Here is a 25,547-nt window from a genome sequence, read left to right on the forward strand (position 1 = left end):
GTATAAAATCTTAGTACACCACGGTAATTTGTTATTGTGGACACACGTAGTGGATGCACCATGGTAGTTTTCAAATTCATGTTGGATATAAACAGTTTCAACTTAGCTTTAATGCATAAAACGAATTAAAAAAAAATAATAGGATTTTGATTTCAAGTTATAAATGTATCATTTATATTAATTTTATTTGAAACATGTATACGCTATCTGTTCCTTCACCTTAACGTTCCAAATAAACTCTAAATTTAAGTAAATACTGGCGAAATTTTTTACTTTTATCTTTATTTTCTGATACATACTTTATAGCACCACTGTCCAATACATCATAGAATAAAATCACCATTAACATTATCGACCTCAAAGACAATCAGTTCGAGAGAAAATATCACTGAATGACGCATGACCTTTTATCATTCTGGCCAGTGGTCCTGACCAGACGGTTGAGATTGAGCTTGGGACTTCCACTAGCGCTATCACTGTCCCCTTTGGCACAAGTCTTTGTTCTCATTATCATAAGATCGGTGCGGATACTCGGTCTTCTAACGTTTGGAGCGACAACACCGCACGCATCTGACAATCTTCTTTTTATTGAAAGCGTGCATTTCTTGCTTCTATTACTTTGGCTGCTCGTTGGCGGTAACGTACAGGGGCTTCCGAATGCAGTGCTGACACGTTTGTGGTGGTTTGGAGCCATTTCCAATGGTAAATTGGCAACGACGAATAGCTCGTAGAAAAGGTCGTCGACCCGATAGTTTTTCTTAGCAGACGTTTCGATGAACACACAAGCCGTGTCCTGGGTGGAACAATATGCTGCTGCTTCTTCGGGTTGGACAGTCCTAAGAGATAAAAGATTTTTTTTTACAAAAAAAATATCTAACTACAAATATAATCATTAGTAAGTAGTCTCTTTCATAACTATACATATATATCTCGTTGTAAAATCATCTCATGAGATATCAAACGAGTTTTATAGGTAAATCTTAGTCAAGGGCGAGCACAATAGATATAGGTGTGTAGTTCGCAGTCTTATAGGCACCTGAGAATAGCCCAAAACCCCCCAATGAAAAAATAATATACATCTAAGTCTGTTTATTGTATTCATTCTGCAACCATTGTATTTAGTATATATGTTTATATATATACTATATAATGTTTCTGCATTTTTCTAGCGTAAATAGGCTAATTACTTATTGTGAATTAAAAGTGACATGTCCAAGTTTATGTTACAGAATAGAGAAAAGAGAACACATAGTAGCAGAAGAGAGAGTTAGAGATAGTTTCGAAACTTTTCTTGACAGTTCGATAGTAATATATTACTCCTGTTTTTAAAAGCAGTGAAATTCTATTCTTATAAAGCAGTGACTTACTTGAGTTCCCTATCGCACTTATTGCCAGCTATAGCCATCGGTACTCTTGGTATTTGGCGTCGCCCCCTGCTCCCTCCACTAGTAGCACTCGCCTTCGTCTCAAGGATCTGTTCCCGAAGTCGAATTACCTCTTCGAAGGACTCACGACTGTCCATGGAGAATACCAGTACGAAGATATCACCTGTTGAAATTTACATAGTTTTTATATCAATAAGAGACTAGATTGTTAGTGTGGACACCCCAAAGGACGTGGCTTCAAATCTAGGCGAGATCGGTCGAGGCGACCGACTCTCTCCTGATCTGCTAATAAAATATACATTAGTTTGAAATGGACCTAAAACCTACCAAAAATATAAATATTCAAAATAACAATGTTAAGCATTTTCTCGTGATAACATAAATTTTAAAATTGGTACATCTGCTCAGAAGTTTAATCTCAATATCGATTTCAATCCAATCCAATGTTGTACTGTTCTTTTGATTGAAATTCTTTTATTGAACATGAAATATGAGAGTAATATCTGTACCTAAAATTCAAGGGTATAAGAATATGCGAAATAGCGCAATCCAATGAATTTGAAACGGAATTAGTTTCTAGATTAAACTGACGATATAAGTGTTGGAACTATAGTGTACATAACGTAAGTTAACTGTTATGAAAAAATCTCCCCTTATAATTTAATAATGTCATAACGATGCCCTTCCTGAATTTAAATAAGAAGATTAAAATAAAGAGTTTTAAAATCTTATTGTCTTCAGTAGCATTGCCCATAATTTATAATGCGCTGAGTCGCAGACACTGTCAGATAAAATCTTATTTTAAAGTATATAGAGTTTTTACTCTGTTCACTATACGGTTTGTGACAACTTTTCATAGTATTCGATGTAGTATTTTTCATTTTGTTAAAAGTATATTATCTCTGTATAGTAGGTATCTGTATGTATCTTTAGTTTATATATATTTTATAACCATTATAAAACATTATGCTACTTTAGCAAATAAAATAGAATATAACCATACGCCTACAACATACAAAAAGAATATATAAATATAACGCAATTTTATTAATAAATATTATAAATCTAATTATGAGAGTATTCATAGTTATAGATATATTATTAAAATCATATGTTAATTATTGTATTGTATGATATATTATAGATTAATTTAATAAATATTAATAAGCTTATAGGTAGTATTTATAAATAAAACATACCTACGAGTATATCTCGTATAAACAAATAATAAAATAATATAATATAAACAAAATACCTATTATTATTGTAACAATTATAATTATTTTCTAAAATACTCTGAACTCTATTCTGGATTACTGAGTCTCTGACGATTTTCTATAAAAAAATGTATCTATTCTCTAATATAAGTGTTATGTTCAAGAAAATGTTTAATATAAGTACTTACATACAATAAACACAAATAACATTTAATTTTGAAACATAAAAATAAAAAGTATAGTGTCATAATCTTATGACCTCTTTAGATCGGATTATAATATCGTTTTACAGCGAACATTAAACGAGGTTAACATGCAGCAAATGACAAAAATGCTACCAAATCGGTGCCATAAAAATTAATAAGCCATGCAATAAAAAGTTACAGCTCGAATAATAAATAGGTCCAAAACTCGGATTCTACGGAATTACAGGTAAATTGCAGTTGAAACGGTGTGGTTTGACTTTGTACCTCTACCACCCCACTCTGAATAGTGGGCTATAATGTAATAACATTTTAGAAAGCTACCTCGTACGGATGAGAATATTATCAATATTCGCATATATTTATTGAGATAGTAGTAGTAGTAGTAGTATATCTATAAATTTAATAAGTAATAAGTCATTAGAAAAGAAAACTGTAGTCGATATAGTAAAATAAACTCGAGAAGTCTTATGAACTATACATAAAAAAATTATACCACACAACTAAAAGATTAAGGTTCTTTCTCTAGCAAAAAAACCGGCGATAGAACTTGTATATCTTAAAGAATTCCATTGTATGTAGCTGGCCACATAGAAAGTCTACATTTTAATTATAAAAAATATTTGTGATGTTAATCTGTTATAATTCGTGTAACCAAGAAAAATACTTACTACTTAACTTTCTTTTATTATATTGATTTATTATGTCCTTAATTCGTGTAAGTAGTTCTCCGTAAATAAAATAAAATCAAATAAATACATATATATATATACAAACATACATAAACACTAATAGCATTATCGGTAGTGTTCGGAATACAGAATAGTCACAAATAACAGAGAAACTCGATTTCAACAACTCATTTCTAACTTGTTCGATTATGTTTGTTTTTTTTGCTATGTTTCGGTTGAAGGATGAAATATGCCCGTTGAGATCGCAAGATACGGCACCTTAGGCGTAAATAGCAATGCCTGTGAGTACTGTGTACCTAGTGAGGTTACATGATGATGTGATGTCATGTATACCGGTCATCGTTGGCAGGGAGAAGGTGATTGTTCGTAATAATCCCATTGCTACACAGTACCATGTCAGATTGACCTCCACGCTGTTCCCCCTGGAAACCATCTTGATAAATTCCTGGTCAAATTGCCACGATAGGCTATCTGAGCTTACCTCTTTGCTCATCTAATTCTCCATTACTGTTCCGCGTAAACCATTAGTTCAGGTGAAAGTAGCATTCTATTATCATTCATAAAACGTGATTTCACAACCACAATGTGAAATTACCTTTCAGCAATGGTATTATTGAACCGATATGATATTGAAATCATCAAGAAATGAGCTTATTTGTTCTTAAAAAGCCAGCAACGTATTTGCATTTCCTCTGGAGTTATGGGTGCTCATGGGCAGCGGTAATCACTTACCATCAGGTGAGCCGTAAGGTCGTTTGCCACCTGTGCTATTAAAAACCTTCGTTTCCACTAACCATATAGACCGACATGTTATTTACTATAACAATTACATACAAAATATGGAATATTTATAAACATATTTCACTAAGCAATTTACATGTAAGTATACCTGCTCTTCGACAGTTAAGTGCATGCAGTGAAAATGTAGCTTTCATTGAATAAAATATATTACATAGCTACTTCTGTTACGGATTAGTGAACTTTCAGTAAACACGTTTTTAATTAACTGCAAAAGGTATATATCTGATATCTAATTAAATTATCTGTTTTAATTATTTAGTTAGCTTGTTTGTTATGCTGTAACGTAGTACGTTAATACTGAAATAAGGTTTTAAATTGAAATATTTACTACTGTTACCCATGACTTGGTCTGGTTTTTATAGGCTATTCAAGAAGATTAAAATTAAGAATATTAAGGTATCGGCAACATGTTGCCGAACCTTAAAAGACATCAGATGGGACGTATATGTTTTGATCATAATTGTATAAAAAAATAACAGTTGTATGAGCGAAAAGATAATCTACGCATATCTAGATTTCGTGATACATCACAAATATCTATGTCACTCAATATTAATATTAACCTGGATGATTCACACAGCGCCATCTATAGTCCAAAGTTAAGCTGAACTTGTTTAATGTATACCAGGCAACTGATAGAATATTTAGATATATTTTGTACATAATTACTTGGAAAACTAACATACCGATACAAACAATCATACTCAAGAATACAATGTTTCCATTGTGCGAAGAATTGAACCCGCTACCATTGATTTAAGGCGGTGTACTAAATCGCTGGACCACCGAGGTCATCTAGTTTTAGTTTAGTTGTGTAAAGTAACACACAAGCAGATCTACTTTCACATATATAATTTCTATGTGACTGTGCAATATTGAATTGTTAAAATAACACATGCATCAACAAACGGATAGACAGGAATACGTATGATTTTTATTTATACTATATACCTAGTTCGTAAAATTCTATGATCGTCGATTCACAAAACCCATGAATAGTGAAAAATAACGCTTTCGGTGCTGTCCCGCTCTTAATATCTACAATATGTACAGCATTCCTCAAATCCACACTTTGTATAATCGATTCCTTTTTTAATATGTAACTGGAATGCAAGCTGAAGACCTGCCTGATGGGAGGGGGGGAGGGAGGGAAGGGGACTGTAAGTAATGTCAGATTGATCTACACGCGGTTCTCCCTGGAAACCATCGTAATAAGATCCTGCTGGATTTGTCACGAGGGCCTAACTGACCTAACCTCACGCTCGTTTTATCATCCCCCACTGGTACCCCGCCAGCGTAAACCGTTAACGCAGGCGGATGCACCATACCATTATCATTAATAAAGAAAAAACTGTCACCTATATACATATATGAACAACACCACGGAGTTAAAAAAGTAATCCGAGTAGAGCGGAACATATACATATTGTATATTTAAGGCAAAATTTTAATTAAAAGTATTACTATCGCGCTCAGGTGAGAGGGGTAGACGCAAGCTAGAGCCCTTACGAATAGAAATAGAACGAATACTAAAGAATGCCTATATCGTAGTTTTATTGCGTGGACACACTACCCAATGTCTTCATGCAACCCCTCCTAAGTTGTTATTCTGGAGGACTGTTTCATCACTGTTACATCTCACCCTCCAATCGAAACATAGCTAACAAAGTAAGCTGCTTGGCAGTCTACTTCAGTTCAATCATACATATACATACTTTGTTTTTACACTTAATGCTGTATTCCGAGGAATTTTTTAACGATCTTCCACGTAACTAAACAGGAAGTAGGTATATATGTAACATTCGACGAACAGTAATCTCATTGAGCAAGGTAATGGCCCACGCGAAGTTATTTTCTAGAAAATAACATTATTTTGCACCGCCCTAATTCTACGGGCGGGTGCCTGTCTCTTACATCCTATTATACATGTACAAAAGATATGAATATTTTGTATCAATACACAAAAAAATAATATCATTCTGGTAACAAATACTATACTAATATATATAATATATATATAACTATAGGTACTTTTTTATTGTATAATCAACATCATTCTATTCTTACTTTACACGTGTTGAATAATAATATTATATATATCACAAGACACAATCTATCCTCACATTCATTAAGATCAGTTTAGGGGATTAGTCGTCAAAATGTACCAACCAAGAATACAAATACAATTTATAATATTAGTATGGCTTATTAGAGTCATTTATATCATAATCGAATTTCTGAATTATCGAATGAAAGATTTAGTAGAGAATATTTTTAGAATCAACTGTACCTTTTCTGTTATCATTGAAAATTAAATAAAGTAATTTAAATAAATAAATATTTACCATTCTTAGAACCACGACATACAAGTATACAAAAATGAGCTCGCAGTTGTGGTTTGCGATATAAAACTTACCACTCGTAAAGCCAGTGTAAACTACTGTAAATGCACTCCTATAAAACAGGATATAGTAGTGTATATAGCACACGTATAGATGACATTAGCTTAACTATCAGCCACTGTATCTACAAACTGGGGCACGTTAATTGCCGTCACAGATTGCACGCGCTATAAGGCGTAGACCCGCCTCAGTAAGTCTATGTAGCATAATTGCGTGCTCGGCAACTATGGGCACTTCGACACAGTGTCCATGTAAATATATACTGAGATAGACTTCGAATTAATATCTATTATCAGGATAAAGATTGTATAAAAGAAAGTGTTAAAAAATCTTATATAAAAATAAAAAAAAAATATTCTCTAAAAATATATCTCAAAACTGACATTGTTACTTTATAAAAATGATTTTATGAATTAAACTTAATTTAAAGTACAAAAAAGATATTTGTATTAATTGTTAATTGTTCTAGGATATACCCATTGAAATGATATAACTGTTATACAAATAATGTGAAATAGATTGAATGTACCCATAAAAAAAATCTTAGAAAGTGTTTATAGTTGGTATTATCACAAACATTTCATGTATGACAATGTATACCTATTTCGTTTATAAAAACCAACGTTAAAAGTTACTTGAAAAGCAATCTGCAAGTAATAGTAATTTTATACTATTCCACTTAATACGCGCTAAATGTTTTCTAGTATTTAATAAAGAATTTAGTATAGCAAAGTTGGTCCATATTCAAATACATTGTTATCGAAAGAACAACAGGCAACTGAAATATGTTGTTCAATTTGTATCGAAACAAAGTAGGTTTCTGTACTTCTACATTTCTTATTCTTCATTGTTAGACGTCGAATGTAACTCAATAACATTGTATGAATTCTTTACATAATTGTGCCGCCAGTTATAAATAAAATTTGTATTTGTAAGTTACTGATATTTCAGTATCGCGCTAGGTATAGACCGATTGATTTCGTAATATAAAGATTGACATTCGAAACCTAATGGCTTCATGAGAATAATACTAGTACCTGGAAATGAGAATAAAATTGCAAAATATTTTTATGATAAATTTTATGTAAACCACTAACAAACCAAATCATAGAAAGAGACAACTGTTGCATATAAACAAGAACGTAGTGCTGTTCTTGTCATTCTCGTCATCACGTCGAAACTGGACGCCCGTGGTATCACTCAATTACATTGCCATTCTTTAGACCTCAAGTGCTCAACGGCTAGTGTACTATTTATATATAAAAATTCAAACACCATGTAGTGTAGTGGCCAAGAAAATACTTCATTCTTTGTTGTCAACAAGTCATTTATAACAAAGTCATATAATAGCATTTGTAGTGTCTACTTTACTCTTTGTATATTTCATGTTATAAATATAATAAATGAAATTCCAGCTATTTTTAAATCTCCGACCGTCTCGGGTCTCGATTTTTAAACGACACTCATCTAAAAAATAGGCTCTTTAAATTCACACACAATAATTATGTAGATGAGAGCGTACCATGGAAACGAGAGGCACAATTTTTTTTTGTTGAAGCAGAGATTATTTCATACTTGAATTTTATTCTACATATATATGTATGTATTTATAACAAAAATATGTATTAATGTACTTCTATTAGTAGGTCAGTATAATACAAATTCTGCATATCTTGGTTCTTGATGGCGCTGTATGTATTGTCCAGTGTTACTATTTTTATTATTCTCTACAAAAATTTCGTCTAGCTGTAGTTTTGTATTACAGAAATAATATTTTATATTATATTATTTAGAAAATACGTACTACTACTAATAACCGAAGTCTCTCTCTAGTAAAACAATTTCTCCTACGTTTTACTTACAACAACTAAACTTAATTAAATTTATTTATTTAATTGAACATATGTACATGAAGGTCTTAAAATCGTCATTATTCCAAACATTGCTGCTGCTGTTTGCAGCTTGTAAATTACAATGATATTTATTGAATATCAACATTGTTTAAAATTATGTTATTCTGAATTATATTAATAATAATTTCTCACAATTAACGTGAAATGTAGACGAAATTAATATAGGACTTATTCAATCACTAAACGCCCATTCAATTTGCGAAGAAAAGAAATTCGAAATCACATTCCAGAACATGAAATTACCGGAATACTTTTTTTTGTTCAACGATTCCCGTTGTGTCGACGCGACGTGACTCCATTCTCACCTAAACTTCGACTTTTAATACCCGGCGTTTTTCACTTGGAAATTATAGCGAGATTTAATAGCAGTTTTGTATAAAACCAATATTTTATAAAATGTCATAAAAACCTTTATGGCTTTTATCTATATACCTAAACAAAAGAACACGTAATTGATGACTATGCAGTGGCGCGCTAACGCTATAGTTACGCTATCGGGCCATCGGTAGAGAATGATAACTTGAAGTTGAACTTAACTCTGTGGTCGAATTCACCATGTATGACCACCGTGATTTTCAAAGAGGCTGCGAATAGATCGAAATTTCCTAGCAATGTGGCTAATACACAATACGAACAATTACCTTCGCAAAGAAAAAATCAAATCCTAATATATGTAAGTTTAGAACAGCTATATATATATACATCGACACAACGGGCATCGTTAAAAAAAATGGAGGTATATCGGTAATTTCAATACATAATGTAACCTGCAAAATACGACACCCAAATAAGCCCTACGTAACGTGACCATTTTCAGTTGGATCTAGCCCTTTCAAGGTACCTACTTAGTAATTCTAAGCATCTTTTCCATTTAATCCAGAATAACTGGCTATACAGTTTCTGATTATTAAGCTGATGAGGCGATTAAAATGTCGCAAATAAGTTTTTAACTATGCCCATTTAAACTCTTAATCCATTTTATAATACCTACTTAGTACTCTTATTTCTAACAGCTTAATTTAAAAATAAACTGATGTATCCTTAAAAAATGTCTAAATTTTAACGTAAATATATTACGACGTACTTTATTTATTTATTAACTCTTTATATGTAATACAAGAATTATATTTAACAGGGTAATTAAGGTACCAAAGGCAGTCTTAACGCTCAAGCAGTCTCTTCCAGTTAACATAAATCTGAAAGAGTTTGATTGCTCTATGAAAAGAATTAAAAAATACAATATTGTATTTATTCAAATAAATCAAAGCAGTAAATGGATAGAATCACGTGTCACTTGCCCAGCTCTTCATTGTATTTTGAGTATTCTTTTCAGTCATGGTTTTTGCCGTATTGGTTTCACAGTAAGTCAGAATTGGATATATTTTATATAGTTGGTGGAACCAGAATACAAGGAAGTTTACTTAAACCTAAGTCAATAATAATCTCTGAAATTAATTTATCAAATTTATACTTCAGTGAACTGAATTATAATCAGCATTAATTGAATGATCACAATACAATTTAGCCGTAGGTAAATTCAATATGGCCAAGATATTTTAGCTCAAGTTGCGTGGAATGTCTGGGGTTAATTGCAATTATCTTCAAACGTACGATGGTGTAACTAGCGGTTATTACACTATCCTATTTATAGTATCATATCTAGATCAATTTATCAGTATATGAAATATTATTATATATTTAAAATATGACCTATATTTTGGTTTTGTTTTTGGTACATAATTGTAAAGTCGGTTTCCGTGGGATTGAAAAACTTTTGGGAGTAGTTATTACTTAAATTCGATAAATTAATATTTATTAATTATCAAAACTTATTAATATATTCTAAAAATCAGAATTACTACGTTATAATGATATTATTAATAAGTTCAATTTACTTAAATTACACATTTTGTTGCCGTTGTAAAGTTTAAAAAAAATATTAGTATAAGCTGTCTAGTACAAGAAAATATTATATATATTTTCCTAAAAATAAAAACAATAAAGTAGGTACTAAAAATAGGTAGTTACGGAAGAGATTGATCTTTACAAAAAATATACTGATAGGTATTTCTGAAATCCTATTACGAGTATAATGTATGTAAACTCTTTAAATAAAACCATATAAATTGTATGTTGAAATTATAGATCACATTATGTACGGAATTAATTTTAATTGGATTTTACAATAACGTACCTACACACAATGTAGCATACGACCAAAACAACATTTCTTAGAGCTTCTAATTAACCATTTTAATTAAGATTTCGTTTGGTTATGTGAATTTGGATTTTGTAGGTACAGATAAAATACGACAGCTACACCAAGTTTGTTTTCTTAAATGTTGTTGTACTTATATTCAAAGTACTTACATCTATATGAGTATAATGAAATAGATCAGAGAGCTGTAAAAAAGCGCCCTTATTCAGAAATAAACGGTCATAGATTTACGATTTAAACATTTTCCTCTATGATATGGTTTCTATCTGTGCTAGGTTATTTTATTTACTACCTACATTAAAAAGTAACAATGAACTGTCATCCGCACCATACAACAACGCGCAGAAGTTAAAAGTAATATCGTACGTAACCTATTTTGAGACTTTAATATCTACTATATTAAAAGAAAATAAAGATGATATGTCTACAACACACAGTGACTGGAAATGAAAATGTACAACACGTAAATCGGATGAAGGAAAAACGAGATTTACAATAATAAAACACGACGCTGAAAGCTATAGGTAGATCCGCTATAAAGGATTTGTAAGTATGTTCAACTGCAAACCACAGCATTCCTTTCCTAAGTTAATATATACACGATACCTATACGTAAATACCGACACACGAGTTCCGCCATTCGCTGGTAAATTGGAAATTAAGTAGGATCGTTTTAGAAACGCATTTAACATTTTAACCCCGAATTACGGCAGGCTCCACGCTTATTGACTTCTACATAATATATATATAATTTACGACTATATATGATATTCAAAATGTACTGCAAATACAAATATTAAAAAATCAAAAACTTTTAACTTAATTCTGTTTCACTAATTCCTCAGTTATCGGCAGGGAAAGGGGACCAATGAAGAGAAATAAAAATAAACAAATAAAATATATTTATGTTCACTATTCTAAATACTCTACATACATGCCGTAACGATTGGTAAAGCCATTAAGGCATAACATAATTAACACAATAAACACAATTTATAATATATATTATTTAGAATATATGTGCTATTTTTGTTTATTTGTGCAAATATTGTGGTTTTTTGTTATTTCTAATATACTCTTGGAAATAATAGTTCAACAGCATTCAGCAAATGAAATTATTAATTGTTCACATATGAGTAATTTCATTAAAAACTTTAAACGAAAAGTATACATATGTACAAACTATCAAACAAAACAACGAAAATGGAACAAAACAAATGTTCGTTATTCATCTCAACTCAAACATGAAAATAAAACAGACATAACGGAAGTTGACGCAATAAATTAGACTAGCATGAGCCACTTTCAAAACAAAAGCCATTTCTCTACAATTCCAGACACGTCCAGTAAAAAAAGCAATATATTTAAGTTAGACGGGATCACTCGGAGCATACACATAATTACTAACGTGTCTGAACGGTGTAATAAATCATGGCGGAATAGGATTAGTACATAATTTAACTTAAAACGAAGTTTTGCCTCAACCGCACACCCTCAGTGAAATTACTATTATAGTTAGATATATTGTTTTAACATTTATATATTACACCTATCGAAACTGTAATTACGTAAACACTGCTACTGGCAAACAATAGCATATTAAACATATAATTAATACAAAAAATACATTCGTTAATATAAATATATATTTTTGTTCTTAGTTTAAAGTATATTGAGAAGGTTCCTATTAGAATTTATCCTTTTTGATGTCGACTTGTAAAAGTAGTAGTAACAAAAAAGTTCCATCAGGTTTCAACAAGTTATCAACTTCTTCACGATTCTACTTACATAAAAACATATGTACCTGTAAGAAAGGACAGCCGCCGCATTGCAGGAAACGGGTGGTTTCCAGATGTATCCAAAAGATCTAACTGGTATACCTCCCCTCGAATTCTGTACAGCTTTCGGTGGAAGTCCTCAATGGTTGGCGTGTAGCTATCTTCAAATTTGGTACCAAGAAACCTCGCTACAAGAGAGGTCTTGCCAACTCGCGCTGATCTGAAAGAGAAGGGAGAAAGGTTCAAACTACGATTGGATTTACAAATTCTAATAGACCTACATGAATTAATTAAATTAAAAATTAAAATAATAAAAAAAACATTTAAACATTGTATATTTCAATGACTAGTAAAGTGTACTAATCATTGGAGTTTAATGTTTGTTTATTTGTCAAAAATAAACGTTTAAAATATAAATCGTTTCCAGAATTTATATATTGGTACCGATGACAAATTGGCACCTTTGAAACCAAGTTGTTAATTTTTCTAGTCCGAGAAATCGGACTAATATATCAGATTCGGAATCGGGATGTGAGTAGAGGCTTTAATGTAATTTAATTTACTCCAGAGTTGAGCAGACAATAATATAGAAACCCAGTGAACTTATAGAGTGAGTGATCGTTTTTTATAAGCAAACTTTGTAAATATCTAATTACATGCAGTATTAATTTTTAATTAATATATTATTTTCAATGACATTTTCAATGAGCATCTTCATTGAAACATAGAACACAATATATTTTCATTTAATTAAATCCCTATTTTACGTTTGATATTCAGGTGTATCCGGCTCTCATTGCAAACCTGAAATATTTCAACTCAGCTGAATATCGATTATCACTCCCATTCATCATTATATACAAGTAAATTTTCATTGACGGAATAAATCATTTTACATTGTTTCCTGTGAGGTGGTCAGGGGTGCTGGCAGTATGCAGTGTACTGTAAATGCTTATTGTTCCTGTCGATAGGCGATTGTTACTACTATCATCTGCCACTGGTTGTTTGTACTACTATAGATTCTATAAATAGTCATTGTTTTTGTTAGCTTTTGTATATACATATCACTCTTTGTTATTAATGATTGAAATAAATGTTAGTGGAAAGTCTAGTCGTTGCATTATTTAATTCCTGAATTTATAGTCACATATCGGTTTAATTATTACAATTAACATCATTCCTCTTAAGCTGTAATTTCACTACTCATATATATTACATGTAAAATCTAATATTATGTATTATACTATGATAACAACATGTGCGATTCGATTCTGATAGTGTAATATCACCTTAACATTCCCATACAGATAGCTACTTACGAGTTCAGCGTGCTCGCGGAGTTCCAAGAACTTCGAGATTTCGATTTACATACAAGCAAACATAGCAAAATACACACAGTCTCTGTTTATTTAGGACTAACTTATCTCTTGGCTCTTAAGGGGTCCATGTTAAATAAACAACATTACTAGAAATCGCACAGGGGCGATATCAATATATTATTTAACTAGCTTCTGTCCGTTACTACGTCTGCATGATATTACTGGTTGGGTTTAAAATTAGCCCTTTTCTCTATTCAAAATGAGATAGATATGGTAAATTTTATCATTTATAGTATGAAAACATTAGAACCTTTTCTTCTTCTTTCTTTCCCTTCTTTCCCCTAATTCATTCACTTCGAGGTTGATTTTTTAAATAAAAGCTAGCCTATATCCATCCTAGTAATACAATTAAAGATATATTAAGATAATAAAGATATTATTATTATTAAATAGACAGACTGGATCTCTTTCGCATTCATAATATTAGCACAGATAACATAATATTATATTAGTATGGGTTTATATGTAGAATGAATGCTTCCCCATCGGCTTGGTTTCAAGCGGATACAAAATACAACAATTAACAAAACACCGGTATTTTATTTATTATTTGTAAATTGTATTACGCCTTTTAGAAGAAATTATAATAGACAAAGCAACATCAAAGAGCGTTACGTAGTTGTAGCTGAAGAACTTCACAGAAAAAGAGAGTAATGTCTCTCTTTTGGATATACAAACTACATTGTATGTATATCTAAAATGAGCTATAATGTCAATATGAATCTCATTGAAACGGCAATGAGGAATACAGCTGCTGCGCAATGCAGTGGCTGTTTTCAGTACAAAAAGTTCTCTATTCATATCTCCCACATGAAAAAGTTATGTACTGAAACTAGTACGTTTAAAACAGACGTGTTTTTCACTCGGTCCAGGCAATATCCATGTTTCTATAACTTGTAATGAGAACGGGACAAACATGATAATATATCGTGATAAACTTTAATTTACATATCATAAAATCTTCAAATTTGGGTCAACATTGAGACGACATTTCCTTATCCTGTATGGCGTAAATGTCCCCAAAAAGAGATATACTAGTATTTTTTTCTTATATGTAAATTTTAAATACGCCTAAATAATTTCTAAATTGAAATTAATTAAATTATGCAAATACAATACACGTACACTTATAATGCATGTACTTAAAAATTGCGTGCTTAATTTAATTCACGTAGCAACCGCAATTAATTTTGTCACATTAATCAACGGAACGTTATCGACCAGGGAAATTGGAGTTACAAATAAAATTGCCGTAAGCTGATATGGGAAACGAGAACGGTAATCCGAAAACGCAACTATTATACACATATCTACTCGTAACATGTTCGTTATCTATTTAATTGTCGGGATGTTGCACAAAAACGTTTTTTTATAATAATAATAATGTAGCATTACTAGAAATTTCTGACTTCCTCAATAATAACATCTTCATATAGCCTAACCTCTCCCACAATTGGCTGATGGATCCCACAAGTGGTTTAGCACGCCGCTTTACGTGCTAAACCACTAGATCATGTGTGACGCCCATGTTATTCCTCATATGTTGCTATTCCGCAGGACTAAGGCATCATGCCTTTAAATTAACTATGTATATCACTTTTCAAGCCAAAATATAGTTGACAAAAAATTGACAAAGATGCTTGTAGTGGCAGAAATAGGTAGAGTTATATAGACTTTGTACGGAGTCTACGTCGTGACTAAAAAGATACGTATATGAATGGAAACCTCGAAACATATCTTTATTACTTTCAAGATTCTACAATGACATAAAAGTACCTGCAAATAGTTGCCACTTGAATCTCTCTTACCCATCTATTATTGCTCCTTAGAACTATGTACTACCACTTCACAAGAAAGTTATTTAGTGAATACGTAAGCAAAATACTAAATAAAAATTAGGTCTGGCTAATAACAAGACGAGCGGAGTTGATTCTCCGAATTTTGTTTGGAAACGCGGAGTCGGAAGGAAATGGAACATGAAAATTAGCCATGATGAACAAACAATCTGACAAATATCAACATATTTGTTTTGCCTTCGCAGCGAAATACATGGAGCAAATTACTCGGATAAACAGAATACGTGTCAATCTAAGACAGTCTAACGGACGAGTAGATGGTAAATGTTATGTAATTAATAAAATAAGAACCCATCGTTTGGATATTGCGCCGTTAGGCAATATTATCAAAATTCAATTTGCAATAATTTATTACATTATTAAACATACATCAATATCGCCCACTGGAGTAACTTGAAACAATGAAACGCCACAATGCTCCAATACATACAGACCTTTGGCGTCCTTAGTCAGGTTACCTAGTCTATTTGATTAATATACAATCGCATAATTAATTTGACAGTCCTCTCAAAATTAGGTATACTTATTACATTTTCCTTTCCACTCAAAACGCTGTCGATCAAATTATCATGAAACGAACGCTTAGTATTTAGAACTCGTATTTAATTATCTTACTACCGTCGCAAATAATCAATCAACGCTCCGTCGTAGCGTCGACGACGTGATGAAAATAACTTGAAATATAAAAAAAATAAGTTTCCAGCCGTTGCCTCGCCAGACTCCCTCTGGGACTATACATTTTTTTTCTAATTTATGTATCACTTAGACGCTATAGAGTGTAATGGAATACATTTCCACGCGAGTACCTACCAATTGGCAATTTGAAGTAGGCTAGTTGAAATCTTACGACTATGTCCTTGTCATAGTATATTTTTTATGTAATAGGAATGGCAAACAAGCTTGCAAACGGACCACCTGATGGTAACCGTTGCCTATATACATTAACAGCAACACGGACATCGTTACACACACACATTATCATGTGACATCCACAACATCTAACTCATGCCATTCCTAAAGACTAATATGTCACGCCTCTTATCCTGTAAATCCAATGCCTCAATCTTACGCCACAACCAAAACATATCTAACAAAAGCAAGCTGTTTGGCGGCTATATAAATTTCCCTATCATTTATTACGAAATTATAAATGTATACACACACATGAGGTTGTTCTGATATATGGATCTAAACATGAACGATATAATTACTGATATATCTTATGGGGTTCCCTTTTTTCCAATATCTTCACCACGCTAAAAAAACTGATTATTTTTATTTTTTTTTTTATTAAATAACCAAATGTAAAGTATTTAATAAAAAAAAATCACTCTATGTATATATTATATCGGTACTTTCCAGAGTATCGTTTCTGGATAGATATAAAATTAGATAAGGTGGCAAACATGACCAGTCTCGTATCTTACAATGCTGTTACCTGAGAGAGAATAGAACGGATCTTAAATTAATGACTAACTACAGAGAAACCTCGTTAGCATGAAGCTGTTGTGTGAACCAAAATGTCCTTTGAGCCAAAGGGCTATGATAGTGTCGTCTAAACAAGAACAATAGTAAACTTTAAAGTGGAGTAGCCGTTTCTAAGTTAACAATTACTGTTGCTATGTTGTAAACTTTGAAGTAACCTACTTTACAGTTAACTATTTTATTAAAATATAGGAATGTGCAAGTGCAGCAAAAGAACAATGTTACAAACATATACGATCTGAATTAAGAAATAATATTTTATATTATATACATATAGTAACAACATTTTAATCAGTTTCAATGATTGATTGGCATGTCTATTCTCAGCTAAGGAGGATTTAATTTATTATATTTATTAACTGGCAGATATATCGGCGCAGAATGGTTTATTTCAAATTTTACTTCTATTTGCTACAAGAGTAGGTGTAACGAATGTACTATAATTTCTTGTCTTTATTTATGTATCAGATAAATCTCAGAGTCGCTTTTTAAGACAAGAAATTATGGTAAATTCATTACACCTACTCTTGTTCCAAGAAAATATGGACCAAAACATAAATACATATTATTATGTAATACTTACTTAAATATTTTTTTTAATTACAAACGATAAATTTATCCATAGTACGTATTGGAGACGATATCTACCTCAAAGGATATAGAGAAAATATTGATTATTCCCAACTTATTTAAAATCGTTTTAAAATAGACGAATTTTAGATATATTTATTACAGATTAATCTAGATGTCCTTAAGATAGAATTTTTTTATTACTTTTTTTTATCTGGTTCGGCATTAGAGTTTCTCTTAGTCTTATTTGATTATCTATTAACATTACATGACATTTGTATGGTAATACAAGTACATCATGTACTTTAGTTTAGCCGTAACTATAAGGATTTGAATATTACTAGTACTTCAAATCATATATCGTATTCATGCAAATAAGCACACGAAAAAATATATTTTGGCGGTCCAATTAAACTATATAGAACACTACATATATCTACCTAAAGTATTATAAATTTGTAACAACAATTTGCCCCGTAGTTTACACTGCATATAATAATATTAGCTCAGGAGAATAGACTTGTTTTTGATCGCAATTCCCTGGGGAAATTGGACAGTTAACCGACTGGCGCTAGTCTACCTATGTATAAATTATATCCATTATAGTTTACATGAAAACTAGCTAAATATTGTTGATTTAAAGTTCAGAATATAAGTGCCCTAATTTAGATGTAACCAGCTTAAAACTTCATATACTTTATAAAGATATAGAAATCTATACTAACTATATTAAGGGACCAACGTTCCAAATTTAGTAAAAATTCATTAAAATTTTAAGTTTGAACGTTATTACGGTTCGATTCTCAAACACTAAACAAAAGAGTATCTATATATTTCTACATGTGTGTATCTGAGTGTGTAAAAATTATAATGTGTGTGTAATATTTTATAATATAATTTTGAACATCATTAGAAATTATTAGCGTTCTGTATACTTCTATGCCAAATGGATTGTGCCAAATTTAATACTCTTCCGACCGCGTGGGTAATTTTCAGAAAAAGGTGTACAAAGTATTTATTTAGGTACTTCACGTAATTTACTCATACAACGATATTACAAAAGCAAAAGAAATGCTATTATTTTTTGTGAGTTTGTTTGTTTGTAATGATTAAATAAAAAATACTATCAAGAAACTACCAACGCTTTATTAACAAAGGCTTTATTTGAATGTGATTAACTATAACATACTTTGAATAATCCTAATAGGCTATTACCATATTTTACCTTCCATGAATCTAGGATTACTGTCGGTATTAAATTCATATATATGCATGCAGTTTATGTGCGCTTGAAATGTGCATTCTGATGCTGCTATCGAATATTTAATAGGTTGCTTCCACTCAACAAACACTATGAATATCAGAACATGGTACAGTGCCTACTTCTGTGTTATTTTTATAGGAGGCATATATGGTATTTACAATTTGTTGGTAAAAAAACGAAACGAAAAACGCTACATTCTTAAATTAACTACGCTAGAATTATAATAATCATCAAAAATAATAGTGATCCAGGATAATTCTCAAAGCCCAATCTAGACCTAAACTAAGCAGAACCTGTGTTAGTACCTATGTACTAAACAAGTGATAGAATTACTTAAATACATACATAATATACATAATAAATACCTAGATCAGTACCCAACAATCATACTCGTGAATACAAATGTTTGGATCGTGCGAAGAATCGAATTCACAATCATTAAAAGAAAGGCTGTTTGTAAAACCGCGAGACCACCGCCGCAATATGACAATAAAATAATAATGTAAATACAACAACTAATGTAGTGGGTAATATGCCCACATTATAAAATGCAATATTAAAATTATATTATGACTGGACTGCAATATATGTATTAAGACTGGAAAAAATTTACTTTCTAGAGATTTATAAAAACTCCTCGTAGTTATTATTTTTATTCAAAATATATTTATTATGAGATTGTATTATAATTAAAAAAAATGTATATCAAGAAATAATAGATATGTGTGTAATTATAACCCTGACAGAAAACACAGAATATCTATACAATCCAATAAAATTGATGTGTTTGTTTGTAATTTCAAATTAACAGCTTTTTAATAAATGAATATGTAAGTACTGACATAAAAAAACAAAAAAATTTAAATATTGTCTATCTCTCTGTCTGCTTGTTCTTGCTAATCTCTAAAAAAGGTGAACCGATTTTGACGGAACTTTCACTCGCAAATGGCTAACGTTACGCAGTAATTTACGCTACTAAACTAAATGATACTTTATTTGTTATAATTAAACAAAAGTTAAATTCCACGCGGACGAAGTTGTGAGTAACAGCTAGTTTAAATATATAATACAAAGTACTTACAAATGTAATATATTTCACGCTATTTATCAAATGTTGTCATGTAGCGTCGTTGTTGGCAGATTCAATTTCTGAACGTTTGCAGTCACCATAAATTAACCCTTTGAAATTCGTCTCTCACCTTGTAAAATTAAATTCGGTCGTCGACGAAAACCACTCGTTGATATTGTAGTATGTTTCAAATTAGATATAAATTAACATGATGGCACAGTATGAGAAAGCTTTTAGCTACAGTCGATAATTAAGTTTATATAATTAATATGTGAGTTTAGATTTTGCCAATTTATTTGAAATGTATTTACAGAGTAACTATGCGTGAATAGATTAAATGGGTATTAACAAAACCGAGGGAGACTGTGCGAGATGTGCAAAGTAAAAATCAAAACTATTATGTCACTAGACATTTTTTTAAACTCATGCATGTGAGAATATTTTTGTCACTACTACCAAAAATGTCCTAATGTTTAAGTATTTAATGAACCTTCAAAAATTTAAAAATTTAATAAGCTATCAAAGTGATGGCTTGGGTCGTCTAGCGGTTTAGCATACCGTCTTACTTCCGATGGTCGCGTATTCGATTCCTCGCACGGCACAAACATTTGTATTCATGACTATTGTTGTCTTGGTGTTTTCTACATCATCATCATCTATGTATTTACAACAATATATATATTTGCGCCTATATGCGGACTAGATGACCTGTGTGAATTGTCCCGAGTTTATTATTATTATTATTTATACTATGTATTCGTTTTATTGGTTCGAATAATTTTCCAAGCACGTATTTTCTTCTTTTACAAAAACTGTATTCTATCAGTCAAGTACCCTTAGCATAAGCTTTATTAAAATTATAAGGGTGACAGCTAATTTGTATAAATTTTCGCATAACACCGATAAATTGTTCGTATTATCAAAATGTCATTAAGTTCAGTAAACATGTATGGAAAATATAAGCTGTAAACTAATATGTAAAATCAATAGCGAGATTATCTATCAATTTCGCGCCTCGCCGATCAAAGGCACATTGTGAACTACTCATTTCACATTATAAACCTAATCGATTCGTGTGCATGGCCCCTACAATGAAAAACAGTATAACTATTATACTATTTATAGGATTTTTAGATTCGATTGGTTTAGTTCTAATCGAGATACTTGTAATTACTTGTAAAAGAGTCATGAGAAGACAAATTCAAAAATCATTTATTTATGTAGGACATTTTAGCCACTTATGAACGTCAAATTTTTACATTCTAATTAAATTTTTTCCCTACCGTCTAGTTCGGTATATAGATCCAATTGAGAAGAACTGGCAAGAAACTCAATTGAATTATTTTTTTAACAATTCAATCAAGTTTCTTGCCAGTAGACATATAATGGAAATAATCACTGCCTGTATACATGTTAAAACTTATATTTATATTTACAGTAAGTAATATACATCTGTTAATGAGTATCCTTAAGAACATCGCCGGATGAAATGGAGACAACTGTCGCGAAAGACAGTTGATGCTTGTGGGGATCCACAGTGGTCGAGACCCGAACAGTGGTGTGTTTGGGTTACTACTTACTACTACTGATTATATTATTTCCTTTGGACAAAATGCAATAGCATAGGCTTTTGGTCACGATATTCTCCCTAATTGAATTTTGAAATGAATATGTATGTCTGTAATGATGTACATACAAGCTTATTTAAAAAAATAAGAGCTGATTTCCTTGTCACTTCTTCTTACATAGCTCGTAAGCAATCCGTACTGACGGTAGATTTCACATAAGTGTCTTTAATAGACCTACGTAAATAAATATATTTTTATTTGATTTGTTTAAAAAAAGGAACCCATAATAACTTCAATTAAATTCCTGTACATAGTTCTAAAAATATTCGTGCAAAAATAAACGTATGTTTTAAATATATTTAATATAAAAATTGTGTTGGAAGTATCGCAACAGTTAGAACTCAACTGTCGAGACACCATTAATCGTACCCTGAGCTCACATTCCGAATGAGTTTATTTGAATATACATTATTTCTATTTCCTCTCACCTGACACCTGTGCATTTTAGCCGTAGACCATAGAATGTAATAATAAAAATTCTTGTGCTTCGCTATACGGAGCAAGCCATCCAAATGCATACATATAGGTGGGATTTATCTAAAACTTTGATAATTACATTTCTATTGTAAAGTAAAATATGTTTTATATTTTATTTTATGTCATTAAGTAATGAAATATTTATTTTTATATCATAACCTTACAGGTTATAAATTTAAAAAATTCTTCAATAATATATTATTTTTTCTTCAATCTTACTCTATGCGTAATTGTAAAAGACAGCTTCGCGAAGGGTCTACATGTATTATTATACATATTAACCTTCCTCTTGAATCACTCTATCTATTGCTAAATTCTGAATTAAAATCCTTTGCGTACTTTATAAGATCTAACTGAATAGAAACCGTAAGCGACTTCATTTTATACTATGTATATATTCTGAGACATTTGTTACCTGTTTAAATTTGCATATTAGCGAAGAAATCAGCAAAATTACAATTTAGATCAATCGGAATCGAACTTATTATATCTTTATTACATTATCACTTTAGCGACAAATGGTCAAATGAAAAAATTCTGTAGAATTTTTATTAAAAAATTCTGTAAAATTTTATTCTACAAAAATTGCACTGAAGTCGCAGAGAAGAGTTGTAACAACTCCCATATTGGTGGTAAGGGAATTATTGTGAATATATGGTGTCAGTAGAGATTCTAATCACGGCCGTAGCCGCTTCGACACGACGCGGAATTTGCAATTTGGCCGCATGAGGATTGTCACCAAGCCTGTCACCAACAATGTTGATTTATTGCTTAACTACATTTCACCCGCGACTTCATCTACACCAGGTTAGACATACATGTTTAATTAAACTTAATTCTGTATTATCTACATATAGAATTAAGTTTAAATAAAAATATTTGACATGTCACTTGGGCGCCACGAGGTATAGTGTGGTACAAGCTATGATTTCTTATTTAGGTATAAATACTGTTCTTAGTATAAATTAATCTCCTATATCATTATACAGTATAAAATAAAGTCGCTGTCGCTGTCTGTCCGTCCCTATGTATGCTTAAATCTTTAAAACTAGGCAACGGATTATGAAGCGGTTTGTTTTAATAGGTAGAGTGATTCAAGAGGAAGGTTTATATTTAAATGTAATACAGTTACAATCGGGCGAAGCCGGGGCAAGTAGTCTAATATATAAAAATTTCGTCTGTAAGTGTTTGTTATCGAACTTCTACGAAGGGCCTTAACTCGTTTAAGGTCGTTTTTCGAAGAAAAATTATCAAATTTTTAGTGTATATTTGGTAGGAGTGAGAATAGGTATACTAGGACTATGTTTTATATTTCCTCGGTATTATCACCGAATCAAACCACAAAAATCCAAACGGGGGTGAGTTTAGGTGGCCGTAAAATAATTTTTGCCGGGCGAGTTATATATATATATATATATATATATATATATATATATATATATATATATTATAATATTATGTACACAAAGACACTACATAGATAAATAGAGGCTATCCCTCTGTACATTAAATAACTGTGAAGTATCTTTAAAATTCTCTTTAAATATTTAAGCTACTTTACCTCCAGAGGCATTAGTTTTATCCGACATGTATAACTAGATCAAGATCTGGCGACTGCGCCCGCACGGAACCCGTTTACTCTCGTTCCCGTGGGAATTTGTAAAAACCTCTTAATGGAAGCTTACATTAAATTGGTAACCTCTGTAATATCCAAGTTAGATACGGAGTTATCCATGTCTACTCGCAATAGTGTATATACAGATTGTGATCAAAGAAATAGTATTATTTTCTAAACTCGCTTAATTTGCATATATATATATATATATGAACCTACAGAGTACCTACTGTATTTATTACTCTACAATATCGAGAAGTACTATAAATTCCTAACAATAAAATAACTACTTGTTAGGTTTTAACTCTGTACCAAGATTAATATATAAGACCTATTTAAAGGGAAACCACATTGCTTTGTTAAATCTTATGTAACATTGTTCTTGACTTGATTGTTTATATTTGTACAGATTATATAAACATATTAATATGTACCATGTTTACTAAATATAATTATGTAAACAATAGATGTGTTTGACTAATTGCATACGTATAATTTTATTTAAATTTTCGACATTAAATTCGCGGAAATGAAATGTGTTATGTATAAATAAACAGTTGCAAATATATGTATAAATAATTATTTTGTATTATTAATATAATAAGCGTATTTATTATTTTGCTTAATTATGGTAAAAGGACAGAAATCAATATATTTGCATCAAGATGAACTACATAATATTTATGTGTATATAATTTACACAAACCACGCTGAAAGATATAATGAAGTAGAAAATACTATTGAAAAAACTGTACTCACCCCAACATCACCAATCTGAAGCAATTCTTAGGGGGTGGTGCTGATTCCTCGCAGCCCTGCGGCAGCGCCGCGCTGGGGCCCGGCGACCGCTCGGGTTCCGACTCGTCCCCGACGCCCGCACCACGCCGGCACAGCCACGAAGTGCCACATTTATCCCTTGCATCTTCCACAGGTGCTGCAAACTGACACCGACGAGGTGACCGCGTTCTACCGCTTGACAATGATGACTTCAAAGGTGACGATGGCACCCTCACAGGACTCGGTGACGCTCTAACAGGAGACGTGGACACTTTCACTGGGGAGGACTGTAGGGACAATCCTCCCCGTTCGGTTGTGCCGTTCAACATTGTCAGTCTATTTAGTTTTTGAATCGTTTCTATTCATTGCACACTATTTCAATATTGCTCATTCATTATGATGTAATTATTAACATTGAAGTTCTACAAATATTTAGGCTATTAATTTTAATTGACTTTGAAAACTAAACATACTTTGCTTTGGACATAAACAAAATACAAACATTTATTCGTGAAAGTTATAATGTTTTTAGTTATGTAAGTACGTATACGTTAGATTAGCCCACATTTACATAACAGCGATCTTTGTCCCCATTGTAACGAAAGAACTCCTGAACTCCTGCCCTTTCTATACTCATCTCTTATAGGAGAAAAGTCATGTTCACTATGTGGACAACGTAATAATTGCTTGTGTATCTACATTTCACAATGGTATAATAGGTAAACCTGCACGAAGCCGAAGTGGACAGCTTGTTAAATATAATGGTGAAACATTATAATTAACGGAACGATATGAACGGAAATTTTAATATGTCTATT

The 25,547-nt window shown here is 31.5% G+C and overlaps 1 protein-coding gene across 1 annotated transcript; it reads right to left on the reverse strand.

Moving 5' to 3' along the window:
• Positions 1–317: 317 nt before the first annotated feature.
• LOC131848281 (GTP-binding protein Rhes) lies at positions 318–25,081 on the reverse strand. Its single transcript, XM_059198086.1, has 4 exons — positions 24,712–25,081; positions 12,636–12,829; positions 1,368–1,548; positions 318–836 (listed from the first exon to the last, which is right to left on the reverse strand). Exons 1-4 carry the CDS (start codon positions 25,056–25,058, stop codon positions 386–388), a joined length of 1,173 nt encoding a protein of 390 aa, XP_059054069.1. The 5' UTR covers positions 25,059–25,081; the 3' UTR covers positions 318–385.
• Positions 25,082–25,547: the final 466 nt, after the last annotated feature.

Source organism: Achroia grisella, unplaced genomic scaffold (genome assembly GCF_030625045.1).
Source record: "Achroia grisella isolate CSIRO2021 unplaced genomic scaffold, CSIRO_AGI_Agris_v1 utg546, whole genome shotgun sequence".
NCBI lineage: Eukaryota > Metazoa > Arthropoda > Insecta > Lepidoptera > Pyralidae > Achroia > Achroia grisella.

What these genes read in the sequence shown, in the direction of transcription:
- LOC131848281 (XM_059198086.1), bottom strand. Translation starts at nt 25,058, where the DNA reads ATGTTGAACGGCACAACCGAACGGGGAGGATTGTCCCTACAGTCCTCC. An exon ending in TTCAGATTGGTGATGTTGGG is followed by an intron (nt 12,830 to 24,711) that starts GTGAGTACAGTT and finishes CTTCTCTTTCAG; the next exon opens with ATCAGCGCGAGTTGGCAAGA. An exon ending in AAGTGCGATAGGGAACTCAA is followed by an intron (nt 837 to 1,367) that starts GTAAGTCACTGC and finishes TTTATCTCTTAG; the next exon opens with GACTGTCCAACCCGAAGAAG.